At 55.8% G+C, this 20,252-nt stretch overlaps 1 protein-coding gene across 7 annotated transcripts in view; it reads right to left on the bottom strand.

The window, feature by feature from the left end:
• The window catches only part of CACNA1C (calcium voltage-gated channel subunit alpha1 C), a 462,078-nt gene that overhangs the window by 329,558 nt on the left and 112,268 nt on the right, over positions 1-20,252 (bottom strand). For all 7 annotated transcript variants that reach the window (XM_042248242.1, XM_042248240.1, XM_042248245.1 and 4 more), the window contains exons 2-3: positions 16,436-16,757; positions 12,611-12,716 (exon numbers count right to left, since the gene is read on the bottom strand). In XM_042248242.1, the coding sequence (XP_042104176.1) occupies positions 12,611-12,716; positions 16,436-16,757 (428 nt within the window). The remainder of the gene's footprint in view (positions 1-12,610; positions 12,717-16,435; positions 16,758-20,252) is intronic.

Genomic DNA, 20,252 nt, shown 5'->3' with positions numbered 1-20,252 from the left:
GAGCTAGACTCTGGATGGGCCTCCCAGGCCTCGGGGCGGGGCAGGGCTGGGGCCCCAGGGAGTGGGATCTGCTGGTTTTGGTGTCTCCTGTGTGGGAAACTCAGGGGCCCTCTGTGATCCCGCCTGAGAGCCCTCTGCCCAGTGGATCCAGGGCATCACAGCCACAATAGAAAACACCAACTCCAGAATCAAACCCAGGCTCCCAGCTGGAAATCAAGGTCCTTCCAGGAGTCTGTCACGGCCATGCTCGCCTCCCTGCTCTGACTCCTCGCTGCCCGGACGTGGCCAGTGTAGCCCTGAGGTGCGTTCTCTACCCACCTGCACCATCCACTCCTATCTCCAGCCCCCGACGGCAGCCTGGCCAGGAGGATGGCTCAACTGATTGTTCAGTCCAGCCTGTCACTGGGGGAGGTGATGAACCCTCCAGTTGTCAAGAAGAACCAGGACTCTCAACCCAAGAACCTATAGGAAAACCCTCCAGGGAGGCCTGTTGTAGGGTTTTACGAGGAAAACAACCCTGGACGGAGAATAGTACTCAGGAGTGTCCCTGGGGGAAGGCAGAGTATTCCTTTTTTCTTGAATTTAGAAGAACTTCTGCCCAGCATCTTGGGAGGCAGGGACCATCTGAAGATGCAGAGAGGACAGCTGAAGCGGTGGACCTTGGAGGGCCCATCAGCTCTTCTGAGACAGTGAATATTCCGTTTGCCAAGTATGTTCCCAAACTGTCTTACTCATGGTCCATGCCTACCCACAAAGAAGATGGGCACCAGCCCCCCTCACACCCCGGAAGGGAAATGGGATGAGAAAGCGGGACAGTCCAGCACAGACTGCTCCCCACCCCCGCCCAGGAAGGGGGGACAGTCCAGCATGGGCTGCACCCCACCCTGCGGGGAGAAGCAGACCACAGCCTGAAGCCTTCACATCTCCAGAGAACACAGTTCCTGGTCTTTCCTGGCAGGGCATCCATCCACCTCCTCCCACCTTAGTTGGGGGCCTCCAGACACAAGATGAAGCCGCAGGGGGTTAGTGATTCCATTCTGAGGAACCACAGACAGACAGTGGGAGGTGGGGTCCAGGCCTGGGGGAGGGGAGGGGCCGTGCTTATGGGGAGAGAGTGTCCATTTGGGGAGATGGCAGAGTCCTGGAGACCAGGGTGGTGACGGTCACATGACTATGTGAGCGTCCTTACAGCCACCCAGGCAACATGGTACGTACATACGCTCCAAAGTGGGTAAAAGGGTGGTTTTTTTTTTTTTTTTTTTTTTTTTTTATGTTTCACCGCACTTTTTTCAAAAGGAGCCTCCATCCTAAACTGGAGAGTCTCACAGGCAGAGTGCCTCCCCACAGCCGTGCTGGGGCTCACCACTCCCGGGAATGAGGGCCTGTCATCAGGCAGGCGGCCAGAGGGCGTTTCAGGGCCAGCCAACACAGATAGCATGAAGGGGGATGAGTCCTCGGTTGACTCATAAGACATGGAAATCTATGACCAAATTCGGGTGAGTAGTGAGGCTCCCTTCCGCCCTTCACTCTGCTGGCCTGGGCCACGTGGACCAGGTGGGGTGGGTGGACCCCGGAACTGTTTCCTCTGGAACTAACCCCCCGCGGCTTCATCTTCCTCCCAGGGTTGATCTGTCTCACTTCCCGACACTGAGAGGATGCAGGTGGACCACAGCCCTCCAGTCACCCAACACGGAGGGCCGTGGGACCCAGCGCTGGTTAAGGCACAGGTGACTTCCAGGTTATTTAGACCTAAGCAAAATCTTACTTAGCCTCAGTTTCCTTATAAAGTCAGGGAATTCGACGTGATGAGCTTCCAGCTTTTCTTTTAGTTCCACTGATCCATAAATTTGATTCCTGCCACACCACCTGTAGAGTCTGCTCTGAATAGAACACGTGGGCTCAGTGGAACCCAGTGGAGTCTGAGTCGGTTCTTACCCCTCCAACCCCTTCATCATTCAAGACAGACCAACAGTGAACTCAGGCATGAGAGCCAAACCAAAACCAACGTTGGGACATTAGGACAAGGCTGCCTCAGGCCCTTGGCACCTGCCCTGGGGGAGCAGTTACCACTGCTCTCCCAAGCCATTCTCCTGAGAGTGAACTCAGGTGCATCATCAACAGTGAAAGGCTTTGTGACGAGATCAAGGAAACCCATCAGGCTCCCGGACCAGAGCCTGGACCCGCCTGGACCTGCCACGCCCCAGCCTGGACCTGCCCCGCCTTGGGGGCTCAGCCTCCCAAGTCCAGGCCCTATCTGCTGCTCTCAGCAGACACCAGCCTCTGCCCCTGCCCCTTGGGCCACTCCTCCTCCCCAAGAGCAGCCCTGATCCCAGACGCTTTCTGGTGTGGTGGAAGGTGCATGAACAGTCAGGAAAAATTAAGATCTTGTTGGAAGTCAGGAAAAGGCAACAGTCTGCTCACTTCCCAGGAGATTTCTACGCTGGGCTTTTCCTAGAGGCCAGCTTTCCAAATGCCATCAGCAGAGAGAAGTCTTACAATGGAAACGTTAAATGCATTTTGGGCTTTCTAAGCGGGTCCAGGAGAAAGGACTGTGACGTTCCATGTGTTCACCAGGGCTGTCTCCTCTCTCCTGGCTGAGAGCCTGGGACAGATGCTCCCCAGCCCACAGGTGTCTGAACTTGCATGTCCCTCTGAGTGCTTCTGCAGGGTCCGGAGAACAAAGCACACAGTCCCCGCACAGCCCAGAGTCACCCTTTCCTCCTCAGCCTCAGACGCTCGAACATCCAGCAAACCCATCAGTTGCTGAGTTTATTCCACACAAGCCCCAAACATCATTCTGCCACTGCTCAGGTGGATGCCAAGACTGCACCCTTCCAGACTTGAATCACCACCCCCCGGAGGACCCCAGAAAAGCAAGTGCCCTGTGGCCTCTCCCCTGGAGAGGCCAAGAACAAGCTTCAGGGTTGGTCCAGATGGGGGCCAAGCTCTGAGCCCCACGGACACGGCTGCCCTGCGACCAAGGGCGGGGAGAGTCACTGCTGGGCTCAGACCCACACCCTCTCCCCTTTCAGGCCCCTTTGGGGACACATCTGGGGGGAGGCGGTGGCAAACCCTTCACACACTGGAGAGAACAAGCACTCAGAGTCACACGGAGCGTGCCTCACACCCTCGCTTCACCGCATCCTCCCCCGGGTGGCCCTGGCTTGGTCATCTTGCCTCTGAACCCGCTTCACTGTTTGCACACAAGAGCTGGACACTGCAGAGCTGTAAAGTCATGGTCAAGATCTGGGTCCCTGGGACGGGACACCTGTTCCAGAATTACAACAGTGGTGCCCATTGTTAGTCTGATTAAAGGGAGACGTGACTCAGAACACAGCGACTGGAATATGTCCCTGAAAAGCAGAGCCCTGGCCTGGCCGTGGAGAGTCTGGGTAAACACGCCTGCAGGAATGGAGGGGCAAATACAAGAGCAGCGGCTAGATGACACCCGAGTCCCAGTGCCCGTAAGTGGGACCAGCATCTCCGTGGCAGGTCCTCTCAGTACAATATTTTAGGACGAAGGCAGAGCTGATGTTTCCTAGAGGCTGTCGGGCAGCAGGCAGTTCATTTCATGAGAGATTTCCCCGAGATCTCTGGGGCTGTGCGGGTGATGGGTTTCCGTCAGCGTGATGTATGTGGGCGGCCTCCCTCCTCTCTCAGCTCTAAAGGCCCTTCGGAGATTTCTTTTATGATTTTATGATGCTAATTCCTCCGGAAAGTTTTGAAAAATTTGACAGGCTTCATATAAGTGTGTGTGTAAGTGTAGGCAGGCACGTGAACATACAAACAACAAAAAGACCTAAGAGCTGCACAGATGTACCCCTCCCCCAGCATCCTCCAAACTGTGCCCACGTGTGCTGGGGCATCTTCTTTCCAAGGGGACCCCGCACAACTGACACGGTAATCTGAGGCCTGGGAATCGAGAACATGGAAGCCTGGGTGTTCGGGGTGAATTTTTCACAATGACTCACCTGGGAGAAGCCCGCTGCCTGTTTAATTACTCAAAGTGGAAAAAAAGCGAAAGTGTTAGTCGCTCAGTCATGTCTGACTCTTTGTGACCCCACGGACCGTAGCCCACCAGGCTTCTCTGTCCATGGGATTTCCCAGGCAAGAATACTGGAGTGCGTTGCCATTCCCTTCTCCAGGGGATCTTCCCAACCCAGGAATCAAACACTGAGGGTTTGATTCTTTGATTCTGCAGACCCCGCCCCACGGTTTCCACATTGAGGGCAGATTCTTTACCATCTGAGCCACGAGGGAAGCCCCACAGATGCCTCCAGAAGGCCTGGGAAGGCAGTCGACATCTCCCTTCGCTCTGTAACCCGCGTCTCCTCTCTTGCTGGCCAGCCCTGGTGCTTTCACAGCTTCCTTTAGACACCTCTGTCCTGAGACGTGGCTTCACTCCTCAGCTCTGCTCCCTTCCCATTTCTTCTGGGAACCCTGAGCCCCCTTCTACTTTTCTCTCCACCATCTCACCTTCCTGTCTTCTCAGCAACAAGCCAATGGCAATGACCGGACGCTCGCCACAAAGAGGCAACGTTTCCGGGAAGCGTTCACAACACAGAAGCTCAGTGGAGGCCAGGCACCAAGAAAGCCAAGTCTGCAGGGCCCAGATCTGGATTTCCCACCCCAAGGACGACAGGTTCACCTGCACGTTTGAGAGAAGCTGACTCGATTTACAGAATTACAGACATTTGAGATGAAACAGCTCTCACATAGGCAAAGGCCACCAGAGTAGACAAAAAGTTTCATTATTTTTCTCCAAAAGGTCCAACTCAAGATGCCTACCTTGGAGAAAAGGAAAAGAAAACAATTATTCGGAGGGACTTCCCTGGTGGTCCACTGGTTAAGACCCGCAGTCCCAACGCACGATGCCTGGGTTCCATGTCTGGTCAGGGAACTAGACCCCACATGGTGCATGGTGTGGCCAAAAAATAAATAAATAATGCATGTTGTTGGCGTTCAGTCGCGTCCGACTCTTTTTGACCCCATAGACTACAGCGCACCAGGCTTCTCTCTCCTCTATCTCCCGGAGTTTGCTGAAGTAATGCACACTCCTACTGAAAAATAATTCGGGTAGTAATCCTCCTGATTACAGAAGGATAAAATGACTATGATTTTTTTTTTTTTTGTTACAAACATTAACATTCACTAAAAATGCCTGGCTACAGGGAGAAAAAGATGACATTGGCACCTGTGGATTTCAAGTTGCCCCGAGAGGTAAGAAATGACATCAGATAGCATCTTCCCAAAAGTAAGGCACCCTGAAAATGCAGAAACTTTTTGCGTATAATTGAGTTTCCCGCTGAACAGTTTCCACAAAGCGGCAGAGAGGTCTGCTCAGTTCTGCCCAGCTCTGTTCTCCGGGAAGCCCCTCCTCGTACCTGAGGACAGGTGTGATCATTCTTCTGGCAGCCATACCTGTCTCTTCCTCCTCACCCCTCATCCGTCTGATGCTGCAAGCCTCAAGTTCCATGATTTAGGGGTTACATTTCAGCAGGATTAAAAAATCCCACCATCGACCCTAGCACATTTTTTTTCAATCACGATTTAAGAGGTTTTGTGGCATAGTCCTTCCTTCCAGGCCAGTGAGCAATCGTTAGCTTGGGCTTTGTTCTTTCAGTAGCATAAGTAAAATATTAACTTACAACAAACGTAGTCTCATACCCAAACATCCATATTTTAGAGGCCAATTACAATTGAATAATTCATTTTTTAATTAGGTGCTCTTACGTCTCTCCCTTAAAGTGATGCCTTGCGAGGGCATCTGCCTTAAGTGGGGCTGTGCCTATACAGCACGCGCCCAGTAGGGACTTTTGGTGAATGAATTCCCATCACCCCAAGAATGGTCCTGGACTGGGCTCTGGGAAGCTGTGTTCACATGTCAGAGCTGTACCTTCTGTGTGGAATCCTGTCTCCTCTTCTGACTTGGACACCATCAGTCTAGCAGACTCCCCACAGCCTTCAGGTTTCACTCAAGAGCAGTTTCTCCAGGAAAACCTCTTCTATCGGTTTTCCACCCCAGTTCACACACATCACTGCTTTCAGGGCCCTTGTTAATCATCTTAGAATCTCAGGTGCCTATGTTCAGCCCCTCACTGCCCCTGACCCCCAGGGGCAACTAGGAGCAAGGCTCCTAAGAAGCCAGGATCAAGGTTATCAGGCCAACAAATTACGGGAAGGCACTTCATCACAATGAGCTCCTCCCACACACACACCATGGGACCTACTGACCCAGTGCCAAGCCCATGGGGTGGGCAGCCCGCAGTGAGGGCCAGCGCCCAGCAGACAGGTGCCTGCAGCTGCCGGGGTCCCTAGGAATCCCATGGGGCTGCTCCAGACCCCAGCTGCAGGGACCCAGAGAGTCCCCCACCCTCCTAACAGCCTGATAGCAGGCTCAACCCTTGACATGTCCAGGGGCACCACAGTCCCAAGAAACGACGCAACCAGTTCAGAATTTCCTTTGAAGGATCCAGGGGTTTGGATTTTATATTCGAGAAAGGCTTTCCTCAAATATGTTTAAATTAAAAAGAGCTTGGTGCAGGAAGGTTTTCCATCACATAGAGTGTGAGTGTACATAGGGAGCATCTTCCCCCCGAATGAACACAGGTGGATAAAAATGGGGGAAGGGGTGTCACACGCTTAGACTTCAAAGCTTCGGCCGCTGCCAAGCGGGCAGCAGGCAGTGCCTGTCTCTGAAACTCTGGGGAGGAGGAGCCCCCGCACTCAGGGCTCCGTCCAAGAGCACTCACCACCACTGGAGATGCCTGGTCCCCAGGGCAGCCGACCTGGGCCTCCCTGCACGGCCCAGCCTCTCTCCCAAGGGCATAGTCCTCAGGACAAGCTTCCTACACTGCAGGTGTTTCTAAACCTGCACCATTTGTGATGGGGAGGTGGGGTAGCACCCTCTGTCTGGTCCAGGGAACCCTCTGCCTGATGCGCACATGAGGCAGCTGTCTCCTGATGGTTGAGGACATGTGCGCGCATCCACGCCATGATGCTTGCGTTTCCAGGGCAGACCATGTCCCTTCTCTGAGAGCCAGTGTCCTCATCTGTGAAATGGGATGACAGGAGGCCTCACAGGGTCACTGCAATGCCCAAATCACCCTGACCCACTCAACACTTTGGTATCTGCACGTGGAACGAAAAGACATTATTACTGAGTTAGAGATGCCACGTCCTACGACAGTCATCTGTGCAACCCTGCTTACCCCAGAATTTACCATTTTTATTTTGCAACAGAACCAAGTTGATTTTTTGAAACAGTAGTTAATGCTGCCACAGGAGAGGTGAGGTGTGGGGACAGGTGCTTTATCTCCGGGGATTCTTCCCACCCCCTCCTATGCTCACAGTCATGCACGTTCAGGGGAACAGGGGCCACCAACCCCCACACGTGAGTCCACGTGACACTTGGCCCCCTCTCACCAGTCACGTCACTTCTCTGAACTAAAGGGACACCATCTGGCAGGCTCCGTCCACTCCCCGTCCACTCACTCAACAAATATTTATCAAGAGCCCGGCGGGGGCCGGTCCCCGCCCAAGGCATTGGGGACAGAGCAGCTTCCTGGGATGAATTCTCCCCTGAAGTAAGCAAGTAAACAGACGTGGCCATTTACTGTAGTGGGGCTGAGCCGCAGTGTTTGCGGAGCACTGGCGCCTGCTGGTCATGTAGAAAAGGGAATGGTCATGACTAAGCAGGTCTCCCGGCCCCACCTGCCGGAAGAGACACCAACAGAAAGGTTCAGTGACTGAGGGGAGCCCCCCCAACCCGGGTCAGCCCCTCTCTCCCCGGCTCAGCGCTGCAGGCCTGGCTCCAGAATGGCTCACAGGCTGCAGCTGCACCGGATCCCACCCAGACCAACTCAGCAGACCCCAGGGCAGGGCTGGGGTTGGGGGGTGGGTTGCCTCAGTGAAGCGTCTCCGCGAGGCCCTGGTTAGGAGCTGGGCTGAGCTCCAAGCCACCCCGTCCACACCCCCACCTTGAACACCCACAGACAGGACCAGCTGCGATGCGGGCCACCTGCCATCACCTGTCCATGGGTTTCCCACGCCTGGGGACCACACGCCGGCCCTGACTCTCATCTACCAGGATGCGTTCAGGCCCCACAGCAACGTCTCGCCTTCCAGCAGACCTGATGGTGCAAGAAGGCCGAGCTCACTGCAGGAGGACCAGGGCCTGAGCCCACATCTCTGCTTGCTTCCCAAACACGCACCCTGACGCATCCCAAATACAGGCCATGGGGGTCCTCAGTCCACAGGCTCAGGGTTGTTCCAAACATGGTCCCTGCAGGGTGAGTTGTGGTGGGAGGCTGTCCCTCAGGGACCATTCTTTAGCCAGGAGGCCTCTCTGCCTCTCTCCCTGTGATGAGACCAGCGAGTAGGCAGCCCAGTTATCCTCCGTGGGTGAGGGTTCCAGAAACCAAGAGCCTGTGTGTCTCTTCGCCCACAAAAGCTCTCCCAAAGGGCCCTGTGGGACCTGCATCCAGGACCAGACAGAGGGTCCCCAGGCTCGGGCTGTGAGCTCTCCAACCAGCACACACAGCCTCTGCTGGCACCCTGATGGCCCCCAGGCCTGAACTCACCATCCTTACAACCAGTCGGGGCCACTCCATCTCACAGCATAAATGAGAAACTAGAAAGTCCCGCCTTCTCCCCAACACTTGGGCCCTTCTGCTGAGCCCATTCTCCCCGCTCCAGCCCCCATGTCTCTCCTCTGGCCTCTCCTCTGCCCCTCGCCCCTCTGGAACTACCTGGTTCTGGCTTCAGAAAGCCCAACACAGCCCTGTTGTCTGCACAAGGTCAGACACCAAATATATTATCTTAATATTCCAACCCAATCCAAGTCTGAGCCGACTTCAGGGTCTGTTGGGGGCTGGGAGTTTTCCACACGCGATGAGTCCACCCTGCCAGCAACAGAGCTCAGGAGACCTCGTCCAATTTACCTGCAGGGCAGCAGCCACCGCCGAGGGTATGGGGGGGTTCACACACTATTTCTACAGGATGCTCTGCCTGGCAGGTGGCACTGCTAGCAACAAGGCTGAGAATAATGCGGAAAGAAGCGCCGTGTCATGGGCCTGTTCACGTTTCCTTCTGCTCCACTAGCACCAGGAAAAGATAACAAAGATGACGGATTTGGGCGCAATGGTGTATGTTAGATGGAGCATAAAACAAACAGACTTTTACGTAAATAACGAGAAAAAGACCTTTAAAAAAATTCCATACTGAAACACTTTTCATCTCCTGGAAAGATAAAAAAAGCAAAGTGCTAGGAAAATAAACGGGGGTTGTATCAAGCAGGTTGCAGGGGGAAGAAGCTGGGCAGAAGGAAGGAAGTTGAGAGCAGGAGGGCGGCTGTGGGCCCACAGGTGTCAGGGGGACCCCCTCCTTCTGGACAGTGAGGGTCTTTGCTAAGTGAGTTATTCTTGGACCTGACAGAGGACACATCTCTGGGCAGCCATGGGGAGAGGGCAAACTGACAGGGCCCCACTTGCAAGAGGGCAAACATTTGGGTCACTTTTCCCAAAGAGCAGCCTGCGACACCCATCAGCAGGGGTGCCAGGGGGCGAGTTAAACCTATGGACTCTGAGCCCTGCGGGCTCACACTGTCGTTGCTCCCTGCCCCCCTCCCCCGGAGGGGATCCACAGGCTCTGCGGTGCCAGGCCCTCTGTAGGTGTAGCATTGCCTCCGTCTCTGAGCAGGACTCTGCGGCTGCAGTTTCTTGTTCTAAAAAAGCCACGGGAGTCACGGGAGGTGGTCAAGCGTCCTTTCAGGGGCCTTTCAGTGATTTGGGGGCCACATTCTGGAGCGACAAGGGGACAGCTTTGGTCCTCAAGGCTCCACAAAGAGCCGCACGCACCCCTGCTTCAGGGTTCCAGAGGCTACAGACATGACCCAAGGCCCCCGCTCTGCCCGGCGCCCCAGCCCGCTCTCCGCATTGTTGGCCTGGAGCTGCCAGCCAGGTGAGTGTGAACCAACCCCTGCCGTCTCCAGTGGGTTTAAATCTCTCTTTCTCGAGCCTGGAAATCTCTCGGCTCTCGCCATCTCCCTCCCACTCTCAGGCAGAACCTCCCTGGTGGCCCCGTGGCTCCTCCTGCCCACCTGCCCCACCCCTCCCCTGCACCTGCCACAGATGCTCAGAGCCGGGCCTGGGGCTCCTTCGGTCCTCCCCGCCTCCCCCAGCAGGAGGTGTCTCTGGAGTCCCGCCTGACACCTGCCCGCTGCAGTCTCCTCCTGCTCTGTCCACAGGCTCCTCAGTCACTGCCCCTCATCCCGTTAAAGCTGACCTTCTCCCGGCTGAAGGCATCTCTTGACCCCCGCTCACCCAATGAGAGGGATTTTCAAAATGTGCGTCTGTGTAGGTGTGTGTCTCTGTGTGTCTGTGTACATGTATGTGTGTCTGTGTGTATATGCATGCATCTGTGTCTGTGTCTATGTGTGTATCTGTGTGACTGTGTGTGTGTACATGTATGTGTGTCTGTGTCTATATATGTGTGATTGTGAGTATCTGTGTATAGTGAGACTGTGTGTGTATGTGCCTGTGTCTGTGTATATGATGTATATGTCTGTGTGTCTACATGTATGTGTGTATATGTGTGTCTCTGTGTCTGTATGTGTCTGTGAGTGTACCTGTGTATATGTGTGACTGTGTGTATCTGTGTATAAGTGTGTGTGTGTCTCTGTATATATATTTAGGCTGGAGGAAACTCCATCATCCGAGCACATTTCCCTACTTTACAGTCACTGCCCAAACCAGAGCTTTAGAGAGGCAGCAACTGCCTCAGCATCTAGAACCCTCTCTCAGCCCCCACATTCTCTGGTGCACCCCGATTCCTACTGTAAGGTCCCCCAAGTCCTGGCTGCCCCCTACCACCTCCCCTCCACCACACGGGCTCACCCTCATGGGGGAAGACGGAAGACAGACCAGTGGCGCAGCCTGGACTAGCTTGGGCTTGTGGGGGTCACCCTTTACTCACAGCAGTTTTACTGAGGTACAACTTACATACCAGGAAATCTGCCCATTGTGAGGGTACAACTTACATACAGTTGTATGACCATCACTACTGCCTAGTTTCAGAGCTTGTCCATCACCCTGTGGAGTGATTTTAAAACCATGGTCCCTCCGCTCCAGCCCAGAGGACATCCTGGGACCACTTGCTCTCCAGCCCAGCGTGAGAAGGGGCCAGCAGCACTCAGCTACCCAGAGCGCCCACCTGTACACCCCCCACCCTCGTGGACTCTGGGCAAGGGGCCATCCCTGGGACCTAAGATGATAGCAACCTCCTCTGAGCCTTGGCCCAGAATTGACCCAAAGCGTCACTGGCTGCCAAACAGGCCTCAGAGTCTTTTTCTAAGTTGAGGATTAACTGAGAGGTTGTAGGGTTTCACGGATGATGGAGTCGGTTGTGGGGTATGGTTATGTGAGAGGACACTGGGAGGAGAAGTGGCACCAAGGAAGGCCCTGCTTTTTCCGGGGACCTCTGGGACACCCCTGGTGTGTTTCTTTTGACACACCAAAGAGTTCCTGCCTGCTGACACAAGGTCACACCTCGGCAGGCCACGTGGACTTGGGCCGAGGCTCTGCTTGCCATGTCATCTCTCAGCTCGCCAGCCAGCTCTGGAGCCTGACCCCACACACAGCCCAGGCTCCCTGAGACAATGAGGCAAAGGCTGCAAAGTCCAAACAGGCATCGGATACTCTAGCTACAGGGCCCCAGGAAAATGTCAAAGACTAAAAAGCACAAGAATTGATTATCCCGTGATGTCAGGAGAGGCTGGCAACAGGAGAAGGAGGCCTGGTACTCTCCTGTTTCTTCCAGAAACAACCACCAACTGTCCCCTGTCGCTAACTACAGGAAGCTGCCTACGACCCGGGAGATGCGCTTTGTGGGGTCACGTGAGAAGCTCCGGGGTCCTGGCAGGGGAGGGGAGAGGCAGGACCTCCCCCCCGCCGGCGGGCAGCCCAGGATCCCGAGGCGCCTGGTCGGGCCAGCTACATTCCACAGCCCCCTCTGTGCCCAGACGGCTTTGTGATGACTTCAGGCTCAGCACAGAGTAAACACTCTCCACGCTTTTTCCATGGACACGTTCTAACCCCAAACTGCCAGCATTGGCCTCCCGACCATCCAGATGGAAAGCCGCCTTTCCCAAGAACATAAAACCTTCTTAACTAAATAGTCCATCTTGGCTGCAAAAGCAAACTTTCCTACAAGCTTCCTAGAAATTACTTCTTGAGCACTGAGCCTACGAATCACCTTAGCAAAGCACCCTCGGTGGAATGACGGCCCTGGGGGCAAGCACAATGGAGGATCCAGAAGGCACACTCACTCCAGCAGACACCTGCCCTTCCAGGGTGCGGGCGGGCGGAAAGAGCACCCACGGGCCACTGCCCAGAACTCACACTCGCGTGCATCCTGCTCCCAACTGCCTGACCGCAGCAGTGTTTCTCACAACAGGCCGAGATAAGACAGGTGCTGATGTGAATAAAGAGACCCTGACATCCAAGCTCGGCCGGCTTTTGTAACATCAAGCATGTTCCAGCTTGAATCCGCATGGTCCAAGCTTAGCCCCCACTGCCCTTGTACAGAGGCGGGCACACGGCGGTGCACTTACCAGGTTGGAATTCGTGGCGTTGGAGTCGTCCTCTGGGAAGGGAATATAGATCGCTAAGGCCACACAATTGGCAAAAATAGTCAGTAAAATAATGATTTCAAATGGCCTGGGGAGAGGGAGTTAAGGAATTAATGCCACGGGAAGCACCAGTGAAACAAACACACACAGATATATATATATATATATATATATATATATATATATATATATATATATAAATGAATCGGAGATCCATAAGAATTTTGTTTAAACAATACATTCCAAGCTCCTTGTGTTCTGAAAAGAAACATATGCCTTTTTAAGTGCTTCTAATGGGGCCCCGCCAAAATTTTTCCTAATATGTCAAAAGCAGTGGAGGCCAGTCGCGTGCCAGAGTAAACACAGATTTCTAAAACTTTTTTCCCTTCTTTTATTTATTTAGATTGCACTGGACTTCATTTTCTCTCATGTGTGCGCGGGGTTGCTTTTAAAGATTGGGGCCTGCTCTAGCCGGGACTCGCCCCCGCCTACCCCTTCCCGGGCCGGCCTGCCCGCGGGCTCACCCGCCTGCACTGGGAACCCGACAAGGCTTGGCTTGAAACAGGCAGACCCTGTGGGGCTCAAGGCAGAGACCTGACTTTGACTCTTCAGCGAAATTTGGAGATAATACTTTCAATCTTTTAAGTTGAAGTTCAGAGTGTTTTTTTTCCTTCCTCCTTATTCTCTGACAGCTTCCAGAGAGCCTGAAGGCGGCCGGGGGCTCTGGACCCCAGCAGCAGTGTAGCATGAGCTGTGTGTGGTGGGGGACAGCAGCTGGGCGCAGGGGTTTCTTCCATCTACTGAGGTCCTGCTTTCGGGGATGGGGGTGGGGCGGTCTGTGCCCCAGGGTCTCCTGACTTGCTGCGGGTTGTGCTGGGGTTTGGAGGGCGTGGGGATAAGCCAAGCTTCACTCCCCAAGCCTCAAGGAGGTCCCTGTGCCCGGATCTCTGCATCAAAGTATCAGGCAGATACAAAAATGAGCAAGTGTGACCATACACCTTCTGCCCTGCACTCTTGATGGAAGGCCATGGGGTGGGGGGTGGGGGTACTTCAGAGGACGGGCCTGGCTCACTCTCTTCCAGCCCCATCTTCCCTCCTTCCCAGTACAGCCAAGTTTCCAGCCCAGTCCATGGAGCCTCACCAGAGGAGGATGAGAAAGAGGGCAGCCATTCCTGGAGGCAGGGGCCGCCTCCATCTCCAGAAAGCCTGGGCTTGCAGAGCTCGCAAGTCCTGAAGCAGACAGAGGCTTTGGAGATGGCCTGGTCCAAACCCCTGGGGCCCAGGGAGCCTAAGAAACTCCCAAGACCCACGGCAGGCATTGACCTGCCAGACCAGAACCCAGACCCCTGCCCACAGAGTCCACTGTCCACTCCTCTGCCATGGACGTCCCAGGATCTGAGTTCTCAGGGCAGCTTGGGGCCTGGAAGGAATTGGTGATCCTGCAGTTCAGGGCCCCCTGGATGCTGTGCTGCCTATGGGTGGGTCCTCTCGGCTCTGAGGGCAGAGCTGGGCATCCGCTCACCCAGCATGCCCCCTAAACACTGTCAGTCTTTGTGCACCTTGCTATTGAGAAGACCTGCAGCGGGTGCCCAGCCTCCCCACTGGACAGACAGAAAACAAAGCAGCGTCTCCCAGGGCCGAGCTGGCAAATAGCAGAGTCAGGTCTGAACCAGAGCTCCTGACTCATCTTTTCCATCATCTTGCTGCCTTTGAGCTGGCCAGGGATGCGTGGGGAGTTGGGATGCTGGTGGGAGGAAGGCTGGGCGCTGATCCTGACCAAAGGCTTGCCCCCTCAGGCCCTGCTCTGACCGCCCTGCTCAAACCGCAGCATGGTGGGCAGTTGTCACCCCATTCCTACATGGGGAAAGTGAGACACAGAAGGTGACAGGATGCGTCAACTTGCCCAGAGTCACCTCGCTGGGGTAGGATGGGGTTGGACCACAAAGTCTGGCTCCGAAGTCTGAATTTGTCAGGAGTCTTCTACACTGATCCACTCTGAAATCATCCCAAGCAATTGTCATTGTTGTTAAAGTTTTGTGGGAAATTTTTTGATGGACCATTTTCCAAGTCTTTGTTGAATTTGTTGCACGCTTCTAGTTTATGGTTTTGTGTCCTTTTCGCTGGGAGGCACATGGGATCTTAGTTCCCTGACCAAGGATCGAACCCGCATCACCTGCTTCGGAAGGTGAAGTCTTAACCACTGGACCTCCAGGGAAGTCCCACCCTAAGTGTTTTTAGGAAATCGGCTCTTTCAGGCCCCTCCCACATGGCCTCCTCCCTCTCGCCCTGTCCCCACTCAGCCCAGGCTGGTCATCTTTGTCCCCATCATCTGCCCTAGGGCTCCCCCCCGCAACCAGGACAAGAACCAGGCCTCAAATACCAACCTGTCCCCTCCCCACAGGGGCGTGACAGCTGAGTCCAGGTGTCTCCTGCTCTGATGGCCCCTGCCTCCAAATTCAGGCTATCCTTTCATCACCTTGTGCTAAAGCTCAGAAACCACTCAGGCCAGCAAGCAAGGTTGCGTGGTGGAGAGAAGATGCCCACTGTGAGCTAGGAGTTTAGGCCCAGGTCGGGTCCCCTTGGGACCCCACTGAACTGTTGTCTTCCTCCTGGCCTCCTGCAAAACCCCCCAGCCCCCACCAGTGCCTTTCTCCTAAACTCTGGACTCTTGGGGAGAGGGAGTGGAGATGTGAGTTCAGGGCACCTGGATCTGAATCTCTGGTGTGGTCAGAGCGAGGGCAGCTCCACCAGGCCCCCTGCCCCACCCTGGACACATGGCCCAGCCGCCCCTTCACAGCCCTGACCAAGCGGTGTTGACAGCAGCCCGACGGGGACCCACAGATCCACGCCTCTGACCCAGGCAGCGGACACCTCGGCCCCGGGGCCCCCTGCCCAGTTCTGCAGCTGTGCCAGGCTTAGGCCACCTCCTCTCAAGTGGGACTTAAGGGGCTCAGGGTTTGACAGAACAAACATTTCTTGCTAAACAGAAACGTTCTTCTCTCTCGAGTCATCTCTTTATACCTTTCATCCACTCCCAAAACTTAGAAATCTTTCCATGGAAAGTCGCCAATGAAACCTAACACCCGCCCTGAACCCCGGGAGACGTGGCAGGCCTGCCCGAGTGGCTTCTTCCTAGGAAAACGCCTGGTACTGAGTCCAGGGGCCTAGTCCTGTCTGTGCCACCCTGCAGGCTCCATGTCACCAGGAAAGTTGGGGGCACATGCAATCACCCTCAAGGGCCTTCCCATCTTCCTCACCCCACGATTCCTGGGCGGGATTGCTCTGTGAGAGCCCAGCCCTTCAAAGCCTCGTCCTCTGCAGCCAGCACCCACTGGGTTCTATGCAGACATGGGGTCTGCGTCACCCCCCAGGCTGGTGCTTCCGAACCCAGCTGCACCTGGAGAGTTCAGCCAGGCCCAAGCAGAGCTCAGACACCTGGGCTTCGTCCCAACCCCCCAGGGAACACTGATGGACTCCTCCAACCTCACGGGGAGGTCACACGGCTGTGCCAGCCCACAGATCAGGAGGAGGTGACATGTCAACCCGCATTGAGTGAGCCCTGAGCAAGCTCAGCCTGGCAAGCGAGGAGAAACAACCCCTTAGTCTTGTTTCCTTAAACACTGCTTTTATGGACAGAACAATCCCCACGGAGCTGGCTATACAGGCAGCTTCCCGGGCCCCGTCCCCATAGGCTCTGACTCAAGGCTGGGGAGGGCCTAGAACTCTGCATTCCAACCACGCCCAGTGACCGACCCAGTGGTCTGAGAACAACCCGCCGCAGGCCACACAGCTGAGCCCAAAGGATACTTCCACTCGACGATGCTGATGCAGGCCCTCCGGATGGGGTTCTTCAGGGTCAGGCAGAGCAGGGCGCGGGGCGGGCGGGTGGCCGTCGTGCTGCCCTGCTTCTTGGGCTTCCCGTACTGCTGCCGCTTCCGCTGCGTGGAGCTGACCGTGGAGATGGTTGCGTTGCCAGCACTGCCCATCAGCTTGGCCTGCCGGGCCGCGTCGATGGCGGCCTGCCAGGACAGGGCGGCCCCCGGCGTGGGGATGTGCTCTGGCGCCAGCCCCGCGGCCGCGTTGGCATTCATGTTGGCGTGAGCCGGGCGCGGGCTCCCATAGCTGGGACCTGCAGGAGAGGACAGGGACAGTGGTCACTGCAGGGGAGAACCAGGAGCCCTGGCAGTGCGATCTGGGCCCCAGACTCGCAAGTATTTTTTAAAAATTTCATTTCAAGCCGTTGCAGGAGCTGGAGAGGCGGCCCGTGGAAATACCAGTGTGTGACACTGGGTCTGCTCTGGTCCGAACTCAGCCCAGGTCAGAGTGTGACCCTGGACACGTCTCTCCCCTCATTTTAAGTGGAAAAGACACGAGATGTATGCATTACAGCACTTGGGGATCTCAGAAGCACAGCGAGAAGAAGAGGATGCAGAAAAGGGGAAATATGCTATGCAACACTTGGTAGTTAAAATATATACTGATAAGCACACATACAGATAGAATAGAATAGAATGGTTGTCTGGAGAAGGTGAGGCACAAAATAAGAAAAGGATACGGAGACAGGAAAAACAGAATGAATGACTGAGAGCTGCTACGTGGATCAATGCTGACAAATGTACAGCGAACTGAAGGATATAATTCACTCAAATCTCTGCACCTGAGCTCCGAAATAAAAGTAGGAATCATAAATGAAGGGGTTGAACCAAAGCAAGGTGACATCCAGGTACCGCAAACCTGTCTGGCGATGGGTGTTGTTGGATAGGAGAGCCGGCAGCTGTGAGGGTTTTAAATCACGACAGCAGGTCCCATGACGTCCCCCAAGTTGAACAATAGGATCTATGCGCCCTCCTGACATAGGTTGGCCTGCTGTGATTGTTTTGGCTCATAAAGTTCAGCAGAGGTGACACAGAGGCGACTTCTAAGGTAAGTGGAAAATCTGAAATGCCAGTCCTGGGCCACCACGCTGTGAGGAAGCCCCACCAGCCTATGTGGGGTGGGGAGTCCTGTCCAGCCCCCAGCGACTCCAGCTGTCATCTGACTGCAACCCCATGACAAGACCCCAAGCCGGAGCTGCCCAGGGAGCCCTTCCTGAACTCCTGACCTGCAGAAACTGGAGCAGCCCAGCGTGCGCTGCGGAGAGCACCTGTCCGGGGTGACTCACTGCGTGGCATCCGGCGTCTGGGAAATGGCGCTGTGTGTAGTGGGTGTGGCCAGGAGGGACAGAGGGACAGAGACCCTGGGCAGGACCCAGAGGAGTCCAGCAGAGACGCCTTTGCATGGCTCTGGACTGAAGGCAACACAGAGCTCCAAGACTGTCCCCATGACACGGTCCGGGCCTGGTGGGTTCTCCCCCGTCTGCCCACTGACACCTCCCCCGAGAAGCCTGCAAGGTTCACCAAGAGACTGACCCAGTTCGGGCCCTGGGACGACGTGTGACCTTGAGACTGGCCGCTGGCTAGGCTCTGAGGGATAAGGAGGCGCTGCGAGAACGGGGTGATGCTGTGGGCAAAGAGCCTGGCATCTGGAGACCACGTCAGTTGCCCAGGAGATGGTGGCCAGAGCCAGGCCAGAGGCATAGACATCACTTGCAAGCCCCCCTCAATAACCCTCTCCTCTGCATCATTGCACGGGGTTCTTCCAGGAAAGCTGCTGCCACCCCTTGGGGCCTCTTCCTCCTCCTCAGGACAGGGTGGACCCAGATGACCATGTGGTGCCTCACCCAGTACTCCTTCCCACAATCAACTTGGGCTCACCCTTCTAGGTTTGCCCTTCAAAGTTACTTTTGCTCCCAGCTGGCCCTCTAGCCTTCACCACCAGCCTTATCCCTGACAAGGGCCAGTTCAGAGATAAGCACGTGGCCCAGGTTAGCCTCATATCCCAGAGAAACTCCGTCCTGGAAACAGACTCTGACAACCGCTGGGCTCCTGCATCCAGCCACACCTGATGCCAGCTCCACCTCTGAGCTCTCCAGCTTTATTCCTTAGGTAACTTCACTTAAGCTAATCTGAATTGGTTTTCTGTGCCTTGCAGACCTAATGCACTTGCTCAAGTGCCTGAAAGCCCCTACCTGTCTGGACTGCCACTTCTGCCCGTTTCCCAAGTCACGTCCTCCCACCATCACACCAGGGACACAGAAGTTTCCAGTTTCACGCCACCTGACTGATGGGACCCCCACACGCTGTATACCTCAAGGGCTCTGGGACTTTTCTGAACCCTACAGGAAAGCATATCGTGACAGGTTACTGATGGCTATGCAGGCAGGAGAGGCGGTGGGTGGCATTTTATCACAGAGGGGCAGGTGCCCGTGACCCACCTGCTGGGCCCGAGAGGAGCCCTCCAGGTCCGCGTGGGTGCCAGCTGGTCTGCACCTTCTCCTCCGTGGCAGCTGCTCCCGCACCGTGCCATCTGGTGCCCGTGGCATCGGAACCCCACCCCCACTCCCAGCCTGGAGAGCAGCCTCTGAGCTCTCCTCAACACACGGCCTATGCTTTGCAGACGCGGGCTCCACATCTCCACCGAGGACCCAGAGGAGCCACCCCCTTCCAGACAGGGGCCCTGTCCCTCACATGCTCGCCGCCGTCGTCACTGTGGGGGGTCCCAAGCTTAGAGTGAGGGAGACCCTGCTCGGCCAGGCCTCTGCCTTTCTTAGGAGGCCCCAGAGGAAGAGACTGGAGGACAGGACGCGACGCATTGAGGCACCTGCTGCACGAGGGCGCCATGACAACCAGCAGGTGCGTGTTCCCATCACCCACGAGAGCAGAGGCTGTGGAGTGAGGCTGGGGATGCTGTGTCCACGCACCCCATGTGCGCACTGACAGGGGCCACAAGCCAAGCACCCTGTGCCTGGTTCATGGCCTCGGGGTGAAGGGCCTGCAGTTCTGACCCCAAGAACAGCCTTCGTGTTTGACGTGACCCTCGTTAGGCAGCATCCAGCATGCCACCAGCCCTGGGCCCCCAGGGTGGAGATGGGTGGACGAGCCACCCTGGACCAAGCGGGTCTAATGTGGCCGGGTCGTGTGTTTACCAGGTTCACCAGCAGGGGCTGTGACCCTGTTTGCTGATTTGATCTGTGAGAAACCACCTTCCTTCCTCGACCCCTGGTTTGGCCAGCCTCTTCTGGAGCTCTGGAATCAGCCTCTCCTCTTCCCTCAGGGCCGTGGAAGCAGCCGTGACCCCCTCTGACACAAGGATCCTCCAGGCCACAGCTCTCTCCTGACGCGAGGCCTCAAAGGTGCCTGCCTCCCTGCTGTCCCCAGTTGTCCCCCAGCCCCCCGAACTCTCTCACAGCACCGGCCACATCCCAACCAACCATCCCAGAGTCCACGGATGATGCTGGAAAAGACGGCAAGGTGCAGCAAGGCGGAGAAGACACCCATCACCCAGGGAGGCTGGCGTGGGTGCTTCCTGGGCCCCAAGCCATCGAGACCAGGGCCCCTCGGAGCCCAGAGGCAGACGGAAAGCCTGGTCTGGGTGAGCCGACTTCAGAGCCACCCGAGCCTCGGTGACCTTATTTACACTGTGAACCGTTCCCAGAGCACTCGGACCTCTCGGGAGAGCACCATCTGGAGAAGCACACACGAACAGGCCCGCGGGGAAAAGAGGAATGACAGCCTCCCCAGCCAGA

Source organism: Ovis aries, chromosome 3, assembly GCF_016772045.2.
Source record: "Ovis aries strain OAR_USU_Benz2616 breed Rambouillet chromosome 3, ARS-UI_Ramb_v3.0, whole genome shotgun sequence".
Classification (NCBI taxonomy): domain Eukaryota; kingdom Metazoa; phylum Chordata; class Mammalia; order Artiodactyla; family Bovidae; genus Ovis; species Ovis aries.
The sequence above is the reverse complement of the archived record's forward strand: the minus strand, read 5'-3'. Positions and strand labels throughout refer to the sequence as shown.